This window comes from Ornithodoros turicata, chromosome 9 (genome assembly GCF_037126465.1).
Source record: "Ornithodoros turicata isolate Travis chromosome 9, ASM3712646v1, whole genome shotgun sequence".
Classification (NCBI taxonomy): domain Eukaryota; kingdom Metazoa; phylum Arthropoda; class Arachnida; order Ixodida; family Argasidae; genus Ornithodoros; species Ornithodoros turicata.
This window is the reverse complement of record NC_088209.1, coordinates 24,828,669-24,845,163: the sequence shown is the minus strand read 5'-3', so window position 1 is coordinate 24,845,163 and position 16,495 is coordinate 24,828,669. Positions and strand designations below refer to the sequence as shown.

Here is a 16,495-nt window from a genome sequence, read left to right as displayed (position 1 = left end):
ACGCCAGATTCGTGTAAACACTTGATCAAACTGCAACCCAATGGCATGTCACGTGACGAGCAAGAAATAATGGCCGAGGCGATCGGCCAGGCCATCCCAGGGTTATCGTGTTTCGTGCCATCACTCTTCTTCCTTCCATGGTTAAAAAGGTACGATCATCGCTCGCAGTGTTGCAATGTTGAAGCATGTTGCACGTGCCTGCGAATACAAAAGTTGCATGTTGCAGTCTCGAACCTTGCTATATATGGCTCCCAGGGCTGCGGAGCAGAAATGATTCCGGAATCATTCCAGATTTATCAGAGCCCGGAATGGAATTGGAATCATGGGAAGTGTCCTAGGTACGGAATTGGAATGGAATTAGGCATTGTTTTCGCTGGAATGGAACTGGAACGGAATGGAATGGTCAGGGCGCCCCGCTTGGAGTTTTGGTTTCAACTCTCTGGTTTCTGCTCTCACACCCTTTGCACACACGCATCGCACCGGCACACGATCAAGAGCGAAATAACCTTGCCTTTGTGTCTTTTCCGTGCTGGGTAATGTCAATCCCATCCAGCACTGCTGTGCTACCCAGTACGGTTACCGGTCCCTTTTCCTTTATTGATAGAATTAAAGGAATGGTAAGGGGTTGCCAAATCATAAGGGAATTGACTAATCATAAGGGAATTATAAGGGGACCATAAATCATAAGGGAATCATAAGGGGATCATAAATCATAAGGGAATCATAAGGAAATTGACTATACCTTTTCATTCCGAGGACTTGAAAGGAGTGGAATTATCACGAATCTACATTCCCCGGGATGGAATTGGAATGGGCCACCCCATTCCGCAACCCTTGTGGCTCCTGAACGTAAGGCGAGTGGACTGATCAGAGAGAATGGGTTGCGTGACAATGGGCGAATTCAAACTCAACCAGCAGGGGACAAGTGTCGTCGTCGTGGGATTCATGACGGCACGTTACGTTACGTCAGCTGCAGTGCTGCTTCTTCTAGCGTGTGGTGACGTCAGATCATCCGGGTATTTTTATTGGCTGCCGAGAATCGTTTCCTACGGCGCAGGAACAAGGCGACCGGTCAACTGCTCTGCGTCAGACGGGTGACGGGCGGTGCCATATACAACCGCAAAAAGAAATAAGAAGGTGCGCGCATTACTCTTGCGCGGATGATGTGACACGTCGCAGGCTTGGTAGATGGGGGCACGATCTTCAACTTGTCGTTATCCCATAACGCGCGTTAAATACATCACTTCGGCCCGTGATTCGCCACGAGCTCTCGCGCTAGCCCATCAAAGTGGCTCTGGTGCGCGCGAACTTTAAATATAACGATAACGTTCGGTACGTGAAAGTTGAAGATCCGGGTTGAAGAAAGGTTCTGGAGTGTACCATCGACGCACACCGGAGTGTTAGACAACAACGAATTTCTCGCGCTCCCATCTCAAATGGGTGCCCTGAAGCGGACGACAAGCGCAAAGGCCTTTAAACATTTCGCGTGACGTATTTCCTGTTGAGCGCGCGATCCACAGGGTGCAAGCGGCTTGCGCGCCTGGCAGTAAAATGCTTCTACTTAGTTCGAATGGTACGCTTGGAAGCAAAATAGAGACGTACTATGTTACCGAATTCTCCTCTTTCGGGAAACAATTTTTTTTTTTTCAACTTCCATACGGATGTCAGCGGTCATTCGTGGGTCATGCAGGGCATTAATGCAGGCATGTTTACGCCAAGCGATCACCTTCATTGAAAATTGCTTCCATGGCGTCTATCACAAATTACAATCGTTTACGTCTCGTTCGCTATTGCGAGAAAATGTCCTCAAAACCGCTGTCGTCCAAACAAAGCCACCGTGCCCCCGCCCCAGTCCGTTCACTGCGTGATCAGACGGCAGGAAGTGGCATCACTGAGAGAGCAGTGCAATGCCGCCCTGTTTGGGGGCGCCAAAAGGTGGGAGCCTATCTTTACGCACCCATTGAAATCTCTCTCGCGCACCAGGATTGGGTGCTGCACTTGTACATATCGTCCGAAAGTGTGTTCCAGGGCTTGCAATCCTAATTTTTTTTCCCCGACATATTTTTCCTACCTTCCATGCTCATTTAAAAACATTCGTCGCTGTAAGTTGTGAGATGGGGGAGGCGCATGTGATTGAAGCACAAATCGATTGCCAGTCGGCACAAAGCAATTGCTCACCGGAAACATGCACATCTAACATCTAGCCACGGATCAGCGACGAAGTGACGAACCGAACGGAAGGCCGCTTGTTCCGCGGCAAACGAACATATTTCCACCACCGACTGAATTTTTATTTGGCCTTTCTCTTTTTTATTTTTTTTTACTGGGGTGTCCTAGTGTGACAGGCTCAGACGGAAGTCCCTAGGTTGGAAGGACCACTCGCGTGGCCCATGAACCCTAACGGGGCATCGAAGGTCAGCCGTCGACTTTCTTTATAGCCTATCGACGGTGCATCGAACGCCGTTTCCTGCCAACACATTTCACCTGCCTGCAGCGCACGAGCAGTCGGAGAGGATAAAGCCGACGAGCGAAAGGTGCCGCAAGACAGCTAACGGTTTCCCAGCTCACCTGCAGTGGATCTCTGGCATCGGTGGAATCGTGAACACGCGAACTTGGAGTGGAATGTAATGGTACTTTGCAGCACATTAAATAATTATTATTCGACAATAATGTAACACTCATGTGTTTTTCCTTTCTTTGTCTTTCTTTTTGCTGCATCCCACTAAAAAGTGGCATGCAGAAAAGACGGAACGAGAGATAGCTAACTAGTTGCAAGCCACTGGACTGTTTGCTCGCAGTTGAAGGTGGAACTAAAATTACTATTATTCTCAAATTGAACTGCCGCTAAAGTGCACAATATTCTAAAATGGCATAGTAGTAACTCATTTTTTACTTCATTTTCTCGCTCTTGGTTGTCTATTGCTGGGTTGTCTATTTTGCATTGTCATCTACTGTCAACGTCACATTTGCCACTATAGCTCTCCATATCTGACTTAATAAGACATCTAACAAAGATGTTATATGTGTTTTGTTATCGATGCAGCGTCGTCGTTATCATTTGCCGTATAGGATCTGTGCTTCATTTATTTCTTTTTCTTTGCTCTTCTTCGTAGTTATCCACATACAAGGACCAATGAGGTATGTAAGCTCCCGCTAGCAATGCCAAACAGTTTGTCCACTCGATTTTCACGCTATGTTGCGTTGTTACTTGTTTTTTTGTTTGTTTTTTTGCGGCGTCCGCCAACGCGAAGCAAAAGGTCGATCGCACATGACAGAACGCATTGACTGGAAAAAGAGCGAGCATCGATTTTTGCTCAGCTCCATTTCAACGATTAACTCTGGGCGGAGCCAGGCCGCGGTTGGTTCCGACCTGACGCCCACGGGTAACAAACCCTGCCGGGCGCTATGCACGTGATCTCGCACTTGGGTGCCTCCGACCCTTGCGTCAGCGTGACGTCCACGGGACGTCATTCGCGGTGCGCGACCTCATGCCGACCGACGCAGACGACGCGTAAACATTTGCGTTTCTGATAGGCACACCAGACGATCGAGGTTCGTTTACATTCGTGTAGGTTCGTTTTAGGACCGCAGGAAAGACCTTTGGGATCGTAGAAAGGACTTTAGAAAGGACCTTTACAACCATTCCTTAAAATTCCTTCACATCAGAACAAGCGATGAAGAACATGTTCGAGTTAGTTGTTAGAATAGTCCTATATACCCTCCTAAAAATGAGGTCGTGGTGAGTATTGTGGATATTTCGGCCCGATTCGGTTGAAACCTTGACCTCGTCCAACGGGATGGTTGGTACCGGCTTTATCAGCGCCAGTAGAGTTCCTGCACTCTAAAAACAGAGCTTCACCACATAGCACACTCCAGCCAACCATCATCCCGAGTGACATCCGGTTCTTTCATCTGATTCGCTGAAAACGGGGGCTTACGCCATTTTTGTTGTATTATGTAGTTCATAATTGCCACAAAAAATGGCGTATGCCCCTCGTTTTCATCAAATCAAAGGACAGAAAGTTGTCAGTCGGGACGGATGACGGTTGGCTAGGAGCGTGGTATGCGGTGAAGCTCTGTTTTTAGAGTGTAGGATCTCTACTGCGGCTGAAAGCCGGTACGAACCATACTTTTGGCCGAAGTGAAGGTTTCAACCGAGTCGGGCCGAAATATCCACGATACTTGTAACACGAGGCGCGTTCTTACCACCTCAGCCTCCTAGAACGAAGAAAGGTACACAAAAAGTGATATGTAGACGCACACGGTCAGCACATTGGTCACACTAACAAGTTATAGTCGTGAGACGCTGACAAGACATATATAACACTAGCCATGCGTACAATATACGTAGAATACTCTTTTGAGTCGCTAAGCCGACGATACTAAATGATAGGTTGATAGGTTCGATGTGGTATTAGCAGCTTCTTGATGACTTCTTACATACGCGCTCTTCGAGATATGGTGTCCGGACATTATGACAGGTTCTTACTGTGCGTACAACCACGGTCGCTCATTTGAATCAATGTGGATTCATTATCAATCAATCAATGCATAACACTTTCTCAGCCTAAATAAAGGAGTGAACGCCATGTTGAACTTTATCGGCGCAGCAACGCCGCATGCGCAGTATTTTTCTTGTAACATCCGTAGGCAGCTAGAAGGATAAAACATTCATAATTTCATGAATAAATTATTTATCTTTGGAGACTGACTGCAACGCTCCCCTATGATTATGAAGGTGTTACATAAACTGACATGGCGTTTATAAGAGGACAACGTACTGGTACGGTGTCTGTGATACTGACAATTGAGTGCAGTACTGCTAACACACATTTAGGACAGGGCACAGCCGGACACTGGTTCCATGGTGCACGTTCATGAGAACCGAATTATATCAATGGAGAGGGGAAGGAGGGTTCTTTACTATACATGCTTCAGAGGCTGCATGAGGGAGGAGACCAAATAAAGCAGTCAATTGTTCATGTTCCCAGGCAATTTGAGGCTCGTGTTGTGATTGTCTGTTCGCCTGTTCTAGCCTCAGAACAATTACTTTCCATCATAACAGTACAGAGGTGTGCAGTAATGCATTACCGGTAATACGTTACATTTGGGTAATGAGTAATGGCAGCGCATTGCATTTTGACGGAGTAATGCGTCATGGCATTACTCATTACTTGGAATGAACGTTAAAAATCCAAGGCCCCAACAGTTCCAAAAAATCCAAAAATCGGGAAAATGACTGGTTTTTTTCAACCAGTCTTTAACATCATTTATCATCATGATCATTTATTGTTGTTGTTGACCAGAAGGGGAAACACTCAATGGAATGTTCTCGAGTATAGGCCAACACGTGTACACTTGGTGTCACCACCCTTCTTCTTTCCTCTAACGTTTTTCAGTCAACGGAGAATTAACGAAAGGCAAAAGCCTATATGCACCTATAACAAGCGATTCGCTGTTTTTGTCTTGTACTGAGCACCAACTACTTCTGAGCTGCAATATGTCTAAGATATGCGTTATTCCTATCAGCTCAAATTCACTTGCACCGATTTGGGGAATATTCCAGTGACTGATACAATGCAGGGCTTTATTAGATAGGGCTACTTCTTGGAGAGTGTATGGCACAATAAATGACATTACTTGATGAAACAGAAACAACAAAAAGTAATTAGTAATGTAATGCATTACTTCTGTGAAAAGTAATGAGTAACGGTAATGCATTACAAAATAAAAGTAATTTCCCCACCTCTGTAAACAGGCTACCTTGGTGCCATTTTTCTGGAACGCCAGTCGAGGACGCTTTCATCCTCTCTCAAAAACGCATTATACGTTTAAGAGATGTCGTACAACGATGACCGCCACTTTTTCGTTGGAGAGGGCAAAGGTGGAAATCTAACGGACAAGGATACGAAAACTGTGCTGTCGTCGACCGCGCAGCGGTGCCTCCAGGGTACCCCATGGGGTCCCCTCCTGTTGCACTGTCTGCAAAGTCCCTAATCACGCTTAGGCTCTCGTGGGTGGTTGTCGGAGATTCTCTCATTTTTTTTTTCGTACCGCGCAGTCGTCTCTGGCGGTGCCATCTCTCGGCATGCGGAAAACAGACGTATTGATTGCAGACATGCCTTGTGGCTCGATGCATCACGTCCATCTAAAGACAGGAGTTTATTGATGTGTGAGTTGCAAATAACAGCGAACTTACCTACCTGAATTTTGATTCGAGGTCAGATGCTCTTACGCGGAGAGCGCGCGCGTCTTGGGAAGGTATTTCGGTAGGTATTCGAACATCGTTAGTAAGACCTGGACATTGCAGATTGAATGATGGAGTATTAACTGCGGTAACGAAGAAAAGTGGAACCTCTCACTCTCATATTGCGGGAGCTTTCCACACCGCAGTCTATCAATCAATGCATGGCCAAAGGCATAGAAAAGTGTTCAGCGATCAATGGGTTCTTACGGGATCTTTCCACACGTCTTCAATAGGGGTCTGTTAATGTCACACATGTTAGAGAGCATGTTGCCGAACACCGCGAGGTTTGAGGGAAGATTCGGACAATTTGTCCGGCAGTTGAGGCATGCAACTTGACGAGTCTTCCATTAAACTTTTAAGGTACGAGATATGACTGTTCGTACCTTATGGTAGCAGTAGCAAAATTTTCTGTCTAGCGAACTACCGCGAATTTATACCGACTTTTCACCATGCGCTAAATTCCTTCTCACGCCAGCAAATGTTGTTTCATTTTAAGGAACGTTATATCCAATTCTGAAAACTTTACAAAAAGAGGAAAAGATGTAGGTTATAGAAAGAGATGGATAGGAAGTATAAAGTTCTAACTATTTTTTGCGAACATATCATCCAGTAATTGAATACTATGAGAAAAGCACATCCGATGGTGGTAATGAACTCGAGCTCTAATGCCGTGAACTATTTAAAACCTGCGCGCATGTGGTAGTACACATTGACGCCTTCCTCTACAGGCAGCGGCATTTCGACTCCAGGAAGACTCCGACTGATCAACCGTACAAGACGGCTGTTCGGTTCCGCACAAGCGCTTGGGAAACCCCTTCCCCGCTGCCCACAGGGCATCCGAGACAGCAGTCACACTCTTCGAACAGGTGACGCCACCACGGTAGCCACCGCCGCCGCGTGCTCCGGCAGCAACCGGTGAGGAAGGGCAGCGGCACCGCCCCGTCCCGCAAACGCCCGGAGGCTGTGCTGCATTTCCCTTCGGGGACTACCTCCCAACCGCCGCAGGATACAGGCTGGGGGGCCACTCACGCGTCTGACAGGAAATGACGTAGCTGCTCTGCCGACAAATGGGGAGGAACGCCGCGCCAAATCAAGTCCCCCTCCGAAAAATAAAACTTGATCCCGCATCCTCAGGTAGGAGAACAGAGAGAAGCCGTAGAGTAGCCCAGCGCGTGTGTATTGTCCAAGACTGCCAGAGGAGACGTGCGCCGCTGTCAGCCGGTCCTTGTCGATTGCGTTTGTTCCTCAAATGAGTGACTCGCAAGAGCCACCCCCAACGCGGTGGAGCGTGTGAAAGGACCCTCCCTGGCCCGGGCCCTCCTCTCATTTCGGCCCTTCTCGCCCTCTACCCCTTGCCTGCGCGAACTGCAGAATCAGCCAGGTGTCACAGATGCCTTTGGACCATGCTGAAGGATGGCAGTGTTCATTTGCAGAGTCCGATACATTGGTTGCCTAAGTACTGACCCGGTCCTTCAGGGTCGTGTGTGAACAGCTTCAGCATCACCCGTGCGTGGGTCATTGCCAAGGGATACTGGTGCTCTGTCCTGGTGCGGGCGGGATACTTGTGCTTTGTGGACGGCAGACGTTCTTCTTCTTCTTCAAGCACTTGTGTTCTTCGTACTGCTGTATTTGTGGTGCTGATGAAGCGTTTGCGTCGCTATAGTTAGTGCTGCCGCCAGGACTGATCTGGGCGATAAACCCCATGGAGAGGTTAATGATGAGGTGAGGATATTTCCGTCGTGTCATGTGTTCTCGATCACTGATCATGCGTACGGTCCGTATGTTGTCACAGAGTCAATTCATGCAGTCTGCGATCGATGGACACTACCATACACTTGTTGCTTGCCACACTTGACATGATGCGAATGGGACGCGTTAAATAAATGTACGAAGCTAGACATCGTAATGTGTCGAATTGCACATTTCGGTTCGCGTGTGCCTCATGCGAGAAACCTGCACTTAAAATCAATCGACACCACCATCGGAATGTGCCCGCAACAGGGGTGCCTAACACTACCTGAAACTAACGCTATCACGAACGTCACACGCAAACCCGATTTCTAAGCGGCTGAATCAATAACATCAAAAACACGGCGAGCGAAACTTAGACATGAATGAATGATGCGAACCACCACACAAGGCTATGCGACAACGAAATTTTATGCTAACAAGTTGTAACAAAATTGTGACCAATGCTTCTTGTTTCCTTATTTATCCGGCACGCTTCTGCACACGTCTGACGAAAAAAGCGTAGTTTTGGTGACGAACCTGTCACATAATGACCGCAGCTGATTAAAGGAGCAACAAGCTCGTTTCACCCTTGGAGACATTTGCAATTTTACAAAAGCCGGGTCGCATGGCGGGATAACAACCCATTGTTTTTCGCAGACACCGTGACTCCTCCAGATAGGGTCTGAGACAAGTGAATCCACTTTCTCACCTTGACACAACGACTTCTCCCATAAAGGAGAGGCTATATTTTGTTTTGTTGCGCGATTGCAAGTGTAGTGCAGAAAGCGGTTCCAATGCATGTGAACAGATGTGCTTTCATAGACATCTCAGCAACTAGTTAGTCTTCTGCAACAAGATAACTATACATCCCACATAACGCACCTATATAGTCAACAGTTGGTATAGCGAGCAATCGTGCTTGCTCGTGTGAGCGTTCGACTGTTGAGAGAAAAATATATTTCCGTAATGTACGTGTACCAAAAATACTCCAACGACACCAAGTAACCCCGATAAACTCGAAATTTGACGAATCCGCCTTGATATGAACGTTCGCAAAAGAGAGTTTTAGAGAAGCGTAAGCGCACCCCGATTCCGACTCCGTATCTCTGTCAGTCAATCAGATATCAGCAACGTGGCGTCAGCCACTCCAAAGGAATCAGGCGATTGGCTTATCAGGTTTTCGGAAACGTTATCGTGACACTGCTACGTTCTCGTAAAAGTCGCTATTACCCAAGCAGCAAAATGTACTGAAAGTCGAGTGCAATAGGGGTGGTCGGTATGTGTCTTATCAGAGTACTTCAGTTTCACGAGTGTGTTCAAGGCCTTCCACCTACCCGTCCACCCCTATTGCACTTGACTTTCAGTGCATTGTGCTGCTTGGGTAACGACTTTTAGTATAACGTAGCAGTTTCACGATAACGTTTCTGAAAATCTGATAAGCGAATCGCCTGATTCCTTTGGAGTGACTGACGTCACGTTGCTGATATCTGATTGAGTTTTAGTGCACTGTACTCTATCGCCATTGCGTGCCAAGCGGATAGCGTTGGTGGTTCTACGCACACCCGTATCAGAAAGAGTGCTTCGCGCAGTGCGCGGAGCCACCCACGCTATCTCTTACGTGCGCAAATGCAATAGCGTGTACGATGCGCTAAAACTCACTGTTAACTTATAAATATAGCGGTGCCTAAATCACTGGCGGATATTACCGCTATTAGTGCACATCTATTAGCGCTAGCGAAAATTTGAACACAACGCATATCACACTGTATATTTGAATTTTCACTATAGTACTTCTATTCGGAATTTTCGAGAAACTATCATGCCCCATTCACGCACCCGTCCGCGTAAGCCCGAACGGTACAGGATCGTGTACAAGATCATAAGCTCATACTTCGGTGAAAATCTTACGCAGTAGGATAGAAATTAGTTGGTAATAAGTTTCAAAGTTAGCTTTCTATTTGCGCACCTCACTGATTTGAAGATTTTCTACGTACAACTGGGCTAATATATGACTTGCTATAAGTGCGCGCTGTGTCTGCTCTTCCAGTGATTCCTCTTCTTGTCTGATATTTTACATTCACTCCTTTGAAACTTTTGAACTACATGTTGCGCTCCATCACTCGAACCCGTTCATCTGTTTGCGTTCACCGTATGTAAGGCAGAGCCTGTACTGCTGAGCCTTGTATGGCGAGTAAGGCAGAGCCTGTAAGGTGTAGCCTGTCCGACTTTATCGCGACTTATACATCCCCATTTTGTTCGTTATCACACCACCATCATCTCGATGATGAAGACGATAACGATCCTTTGCGTCCTATAACAAGGATTTACCTTTCTGTCTTTCGTTCCTAAATGTTTGGGAGGCGTTATCTTAAAAGGCCGTGCTTCTTATATCCTGAGTACGCAGTTTCACCAACACAATCGAAGCTTCAGGTGCTGGAACCGTATACGGCGTATAGGCGCCTGTCGGAACTACCGTCGCGCGTGTGTATGTGAAGAGAGTACATATTACGTTAGGCAAGTAATTGAAGGAACTGTACAAATAGTATTGGTTTGTAACATTCCAGCATACACATGTGGCGCCTGTCGATCTTTACGAACCGGCGTGGACCATGAAGATGCGCGTTAGCTAACACGTGCCACATGCGCTTTGTAGTAGCATCCTCATGCGCATTAAGTACACAGCTCATTGTGGCCAAGCTGGTGCATGTGACGTGTGTGTGAACATGAGGTCCTGCCGTGCACCAAAAACGTGTAATAGATCCGTTGGGACGTTGAAGGCCGGTCATTTCGAGGTGCGCCGCCCGTCTGCACCCGAGGAGTGGAGAAGACAGTGCGAGAAGAAACCATTAGACATGTGCTTAGAAGGAAGATTTAGCGATATACTACTTGACGACAGACCGCCTGGCTCTGTGGGTGCGCTGATACGCGGTGTTGCTTCGGCGGGCTACCCTTAAGGCACGCGCTCCAATATGAAAAGTAAAATGTTTTGTACCTTTCTATACAAGGGGATCGATTTTGAAAAATAACGAGACCTGGATGAGGATTCCTCTTCCTATAGCTGTGTCTGCATCGAAGCGCTTTCTCGAAGCCGCAGATCCTAAGCCCACCGTTGCGCCGATGTCCCATCAATTCCCTTCCTTCCTCGTCTTCACGCGTGTCACAGACACCGACTAGGCTCGAATCACACCTCGTACGTACAAGCATTACACCTTATTGTCCAGTGATAAAGATGCGCGTAGATCGCAAAAAGCAAAGTACTCCGACGCGTGGTACTTGGTCGGTGAAAGCTGCGTAAAGCTGAAGTCGTGAGCAGCTCCTCCTACAGCTGCATCCTTCCGTTGAGTCGCCGACTTTTCGACATGCCTGCTGCCGTCGCATATGCTCTAATGCACCGCTGGTACCAAGGAACAAGCTGTATACTGGCTCGTGTAACATAGAAAAAGTTACGGTGCGAAAAGCATTGCTTTCTCCACGTTCCCATGAACGAACAATAAGTTATGTTTGTGCTAAGGTATATATATGATGGATGAATTCATTCATTCAATCAACATTTACGCGTACACAATCTAATGCGTGAAGCTGCAGTAATTCACAAATTCTTGTCAGAGAAGAGTATTGTGCTCGGTGCGCGCGAGCATTTAAGTTTCAACAAACAACTTTATTTCATGATGATGAATGGGAAGTTTAATCGCCAGAGGCGATACTGTACAGGCCCATTGCTGGTGGTAATGTGTTCAAGTTCCAGGAAAAGCTTTGCTTATGTGTGGTTTCTATATTCAAATAATTGATTAATAATTGGGTGTTTACGTCGCGAGACAACTGAGATCATGAGCGGTCGGTCTGTGGATTACTTTTGCCCACCTGAGGGTTCTTTAACGTGCGATGAGAGCTCATCACACGGAACCCCTTATTTAATGTCCCTCGCGGGAAAGACGGCGTGTCTAAGCAACTTGTACCCTGCCACCAAATTGCTGGCGTCCTCGGCCGGGTTCGAACCCGCGATCTCGGAATCAGAAGGCGAGCACGCTACCGACTGAGCCACCGAGGCCGGTGGTTTCTACATTCGGCAAACTCTATGCACGCATCGGCTTCGATATACTATTTAGATAAATTTGAACATCAACGTCTTGTACGAAATCTACTAGGATTTAGACGCAACGTTTCCATGTTTCTGTTTTCCTCTGACAAGTTGCTTTACGTTTTCCAAACAGTATGCAGCAATTGTTTCACATTTTTGCAGTCGCGTGTTCAAATCTGCACGGAAAAAACCACGAACTCTCCACAGCGTATACGTGCAGTTCCCATTCTATAGAAAGGGCAGGTACGCTGGATAGCGGCGGGTATAGCGTGTGTTACTGCTCGTGCATGTGCCCTGCGACCCGTCTCGAATCGGCGAAGCCATAGGCCACACAAGACTGCAGTGTGAGTGCATATAGACGGTCATTTATCAAACGCAGAAATCATTTTGGTGGGGCAGCCAACGTTTGTCTCAGACGATGGCGAACCCTGCCAGGAACAGATCTTTACCGAGACCGCTGCGTCGCCACATACGACATCTTATCGAAGCTGTCACGTTTGCGTTATCGATGAACGCGCCTCAATTCGAGGACTCTTCTACGTTGTGGTTTTGTAATTGATCTTGTCTGAGCCTTTAGTCATCATGCTTCCTATAATAGGAGGGTTACTCAGCGACCGTGAGTAAGAAAAATCGTGGAGCATGCAAGTAGTATGCAAGCGATCTGGTGTATACACCTGACGTTAGCGACATGTCCCCGAGTTTGGGGGATTGTCCATTTGTTTTATTTATCTTTTTTTTTTTTCGAACCAGAGGGATATGTTGCCAACGTCAATAAATCGTATAGTAACCTCGACGCCAACGACCAGTCGTCATTTGGGTAATTGCTCGCATACACGCTAATTTATGCTGACCAAGCACACTGTTCGCGCATTGGTTCAAATAATCTAATGATAATGTAGATGGCTTCATGCTATTCAGCCATACAAGGATTCATCGATTTCTTCAGACTTTAACTGCCGTCTGTTTCCATGCAGTTCAACTGAGTTAGATTTCAGCGGCCGCCAAGCAGCACAACATGCTGGCTCAATATTGGACAAATTGGACCAATATTGGCTATGTCGGCCCAATATTAGACCAAGATTTGACCAATATTGTGCCAGTATTACCAATATTGGACCTATATTGGCTATGCCGGCCCAATATTTCACCAAGATTTGACCACTATTGTGCCAGTATTACCAATATTGTACCAATATTGGCTATGCGGGCCAAATATTAGACCAAGATTTGACCAATATTGGTCCAGTATTACCAACATCGGTCCAATATTGGGCCAACATGTTGTGCTGCTTGGGCCGAGACGACCATCAGTGTATAGCGACCCACGTTGTGAATGCGACGTCCTCTTCGTTTCGCATGTATGTTCTTCAAACTCTATAGGTGATCTTACCCCTTTGTACGGTACACCAGCTCGCGCTGCAAGTTTGCTATGTTTTTCGCTGTACTTTCTTGGGTTAAGAACTTAAACGAGACGAGTCGTCGCGCATAACAGACGCTTATTGCAGTCCTCATTTTGCAAGTTGTCCCCACGCAGTCTTTGTTTGTACTAAATTGTATTGCTAACAGGGGTGCGGAGCTGCCATTCCGCAGTTGGAATGATTCCGGAATCATTCCAGATTTATCCGAGCCCGGAATGGAATTGGAATGGAATTGCAAAAACTGTGCTAGGAATGGAACGGAATTAGGCTTTTTTTTTTTCGCAGGAATGGAACTGGAATGGAATGGTTTGGGTGCCCTTGTGGTAGTCTTGGTTTCAACCAGCTGGTTTCTGACCTCGCATCCTTTGGACACAGAAATAACCTTGTCTCTGTGCTTTTCCTATGCTGGGTAACGTCAATCTCCTCTAGCACTGCTGGGCTAGCCAGTACAGTTATCGCTCCCATTTCTTGTATTGTTGGAATTTGAGGAATAGAATGGGCTTGCCAAGCCACTCTAAGAGTGGGAACTCACCATACCTTTTCGTCCCGAGGAATTGAAAGGAATAGAATTATCACAAAGATCCATTCCTCGGAATGGAATTGAAATGGAATGGGCGACTCCCAACCCTGATTGCTAAATTGTATACGTGACTCGTGTCCTTATTGTATTCCTGCCAGGTGATGTCCAACATACCTTCCTAGTATCCATCGTCATGGGGAAAGTTGAGCGGATACATGTGTTTAGCGTAGAGATCCGTAGATGGCAAAAAGGGACCTGGGCGCCAGATGGACTGTCCTTCTTTTAGCGGGAATCACTCGCCCAACAGTGCTGCTGCCAAGGAAAGCACCGCTAATATTTTTAAGATTTCGGCTGTTACGGATGATTGCGTTTCTCTCGAAACGGGAACATGGCGGTATATGGGAAGCGAATGGTGCACCAGGGAAAAGAAAGACGCCCTCCAGTGTCGTTCAGCGAATGACGTATCCTCCCCCCCCCCCCCCTCTATGCGTGGTTCCTGGTATACACATCTCCGAATTTCCTTACTTGGTTCCACCCAGAAAAAGTTCCTTCTTCTTCTTTTTAAGTGTTGAGAGAGGTCAGCCAATATTTGACTCGCTACTCTTTAAAAAAAAATGTCCTGCGGCGGAAAGCCAGGTTGCACAAAATGCTGACCCCACTCACTGTGAAAACAGTGTGATGCAGATGTACCCGTAAAAGTTTCGCTTCAAAATACCGACGGTTTTACAGCCACAAAGTTTCTTTCTCGAGATATCGGTCGGTGCAGACGAACTTGCGTGCAAAGTAAGATTCAGCCGCCCCGAGAACGCATGCGGTCAACTTTCGATGGAAGAAACGAAAATCTGCTCCAATCTTCGCATTGAAAGAGAGAAATCGTGACCCATCGGGGGATGCATGCGAGAAGAAAAACTCGGTCTGAGACAGCTCTGTGCCATCACGCTATATCGGCCATGGAAAATATTTCGCAGGGAAGGAACACAACTAGAAGTGGTGACGTGCTCACATCCATCCTTGAACGTAATTGAAAAATTTCGTTGGGATCGCATTCCTGTATCAATACGCGAGACAGTTGAAAAGCAACTTTCATAGACTGCTATTGACGGAGTACCTCTTTGGCCTGTGGGCCGTTAGGCAGCAATTATGGGAGTCTTGCGGTGAGGCGTTGTAGTATTTCACGCGAGTAGTTTCTTTGGAAGGCTGCTTGAAGGAGGGGAACACCCCTGGGTTTAGTAATGCTCTCAACAGTAGTAATACATCGCTATCGCCTAGAACGCAAGATAGGACATAGTTTAGAGCTGGGGTAGACGAGCTGCCGATAGTAGGCGTACCAATGAGACTACATAAACTGCTTAGTCCAGCGGAGAGATAATGTCTTAATCAGACAAGCCAGACTGTATCGCCATCTACTTAAAATATTATGTGGGGAGGAAAGGTCTAGATTGCCGCAGACAGTGCTGCGATGCCACGAGGCAGAACTTCCAGCCTACATGCGCAAGGACGCCCTATTGGCCTATTCCTCTGCGGAGCTGCTAGACTGCTCATATAACGAATGGTCAGGGGATCGCTCTGTGTAGACTGGGGGGTGCCCAGCAGGTAGTCCCGCTCACGAGACACCTCCGTCACGTGACAGACTGTACGACGTAATATCAACCACGGGTTCAAGTGGCTACGCAAAGGTGGCTGGTCGCTTTCTTGTCAAGGCCATTCATTACGCTGAGTCAACACGTCAACGTATTCCGTCACACCTTCAGCATAGTCAACTGGTTGAGTATCCACACAAGCGTAATCTTCCGAATGTACCAGTCAGAGGTTATTCCACACCATCTTTGGCTTAAGCTCAATTAAAGATGATGATGATTTGGGGTTTAATGGGGCAAGAACAACGGAGGTCATAATGCGGCAGGGCTATGGTTGTTACTAAACAATATGATTTTCGCACATTACATTGTTACAATGTGTTTATAAACAACTTAATGGTCCGCAAAAGGAAGTAATAGGCGCACAAGAAAACGAAAGCAGCACTTGAGCTGAAGCTGAAATGAAGACTTCTGGGCAGTAATGGTACAAGTTGTATTGTGATTGTATCGCACTTATACCATTATTGACCGTAGGTCTTCAATTACAGAGCGTTGCAGCACCAAAAGTAATGCCATTTCATTACTGCAGTCACAAAATGGAACCTGGCGACAGCGAAACACGTCAATGTTTTGTTTCTCGTCAGCAAAAAAAAAGCCACACAGCTGCTGCTACTGCTGCAGGTTTTCCCCCGACTCATTTTATTGTCATCCATTTTCCATCCTCCCAGATGTTGCGATACGAGCAGCCATACTGACTCACTTTTCAATGTCAGCTGACTTTCACCTCGTCTGTGACCACACGTCGCCGCAAACAGGCAGGCAGACGCTCAGTGGCGACAGCGCTGGCGGCGCAGGTGTTCCACCCGCCTACCTCCTTTCTCTCCTTCGTTGTCCTCTAAGCTTTTGTTTCACGCAAACACAATG

The 16,495-nt window shown here is 47.0% G+C and overlaps 2 protein-coding genes across 11 annotated transcripts in view; one reads left to right on the top strand and one right to left on the bottom strand.

Moving 5' to 3' along the window:
• LOC135368445 (cadherin-23-like) overlaps window positions 1-16,495 on the bottom strand; it is a 489,752-nt gene that overhangs the window by 330,521 nt on the left and 142,736 nt on the right. The window lies entirely within an intron of this gene.
• The window catches only part of LOC135368447 (paired box protein Pax-5-like), a 144,997-nt gene continuing 135,703 nt past the window's right edge, over window positions 7,202-16,495 (top strand). For 2 of the 5 annotated variants that reach the window (XM_064601718.1, XM_064601716.1), the window contains exon 1: window positions 7,202-7,969. In XM_064601718.1, coding sequence (XP_064457788.1) covers window positions 7,950-7,969 — 20 coding nt within the window. In that variant the 5' untranslated portion in view covers window positions 7,202-7,949. The remainder of the gene's footprint in view (window positions 7,970-16,495) is intronic. The other 3 variants (XM_064601717.1, XM_064601720.1, XM_064601722.1) reach the window with 3 other exon arrangements.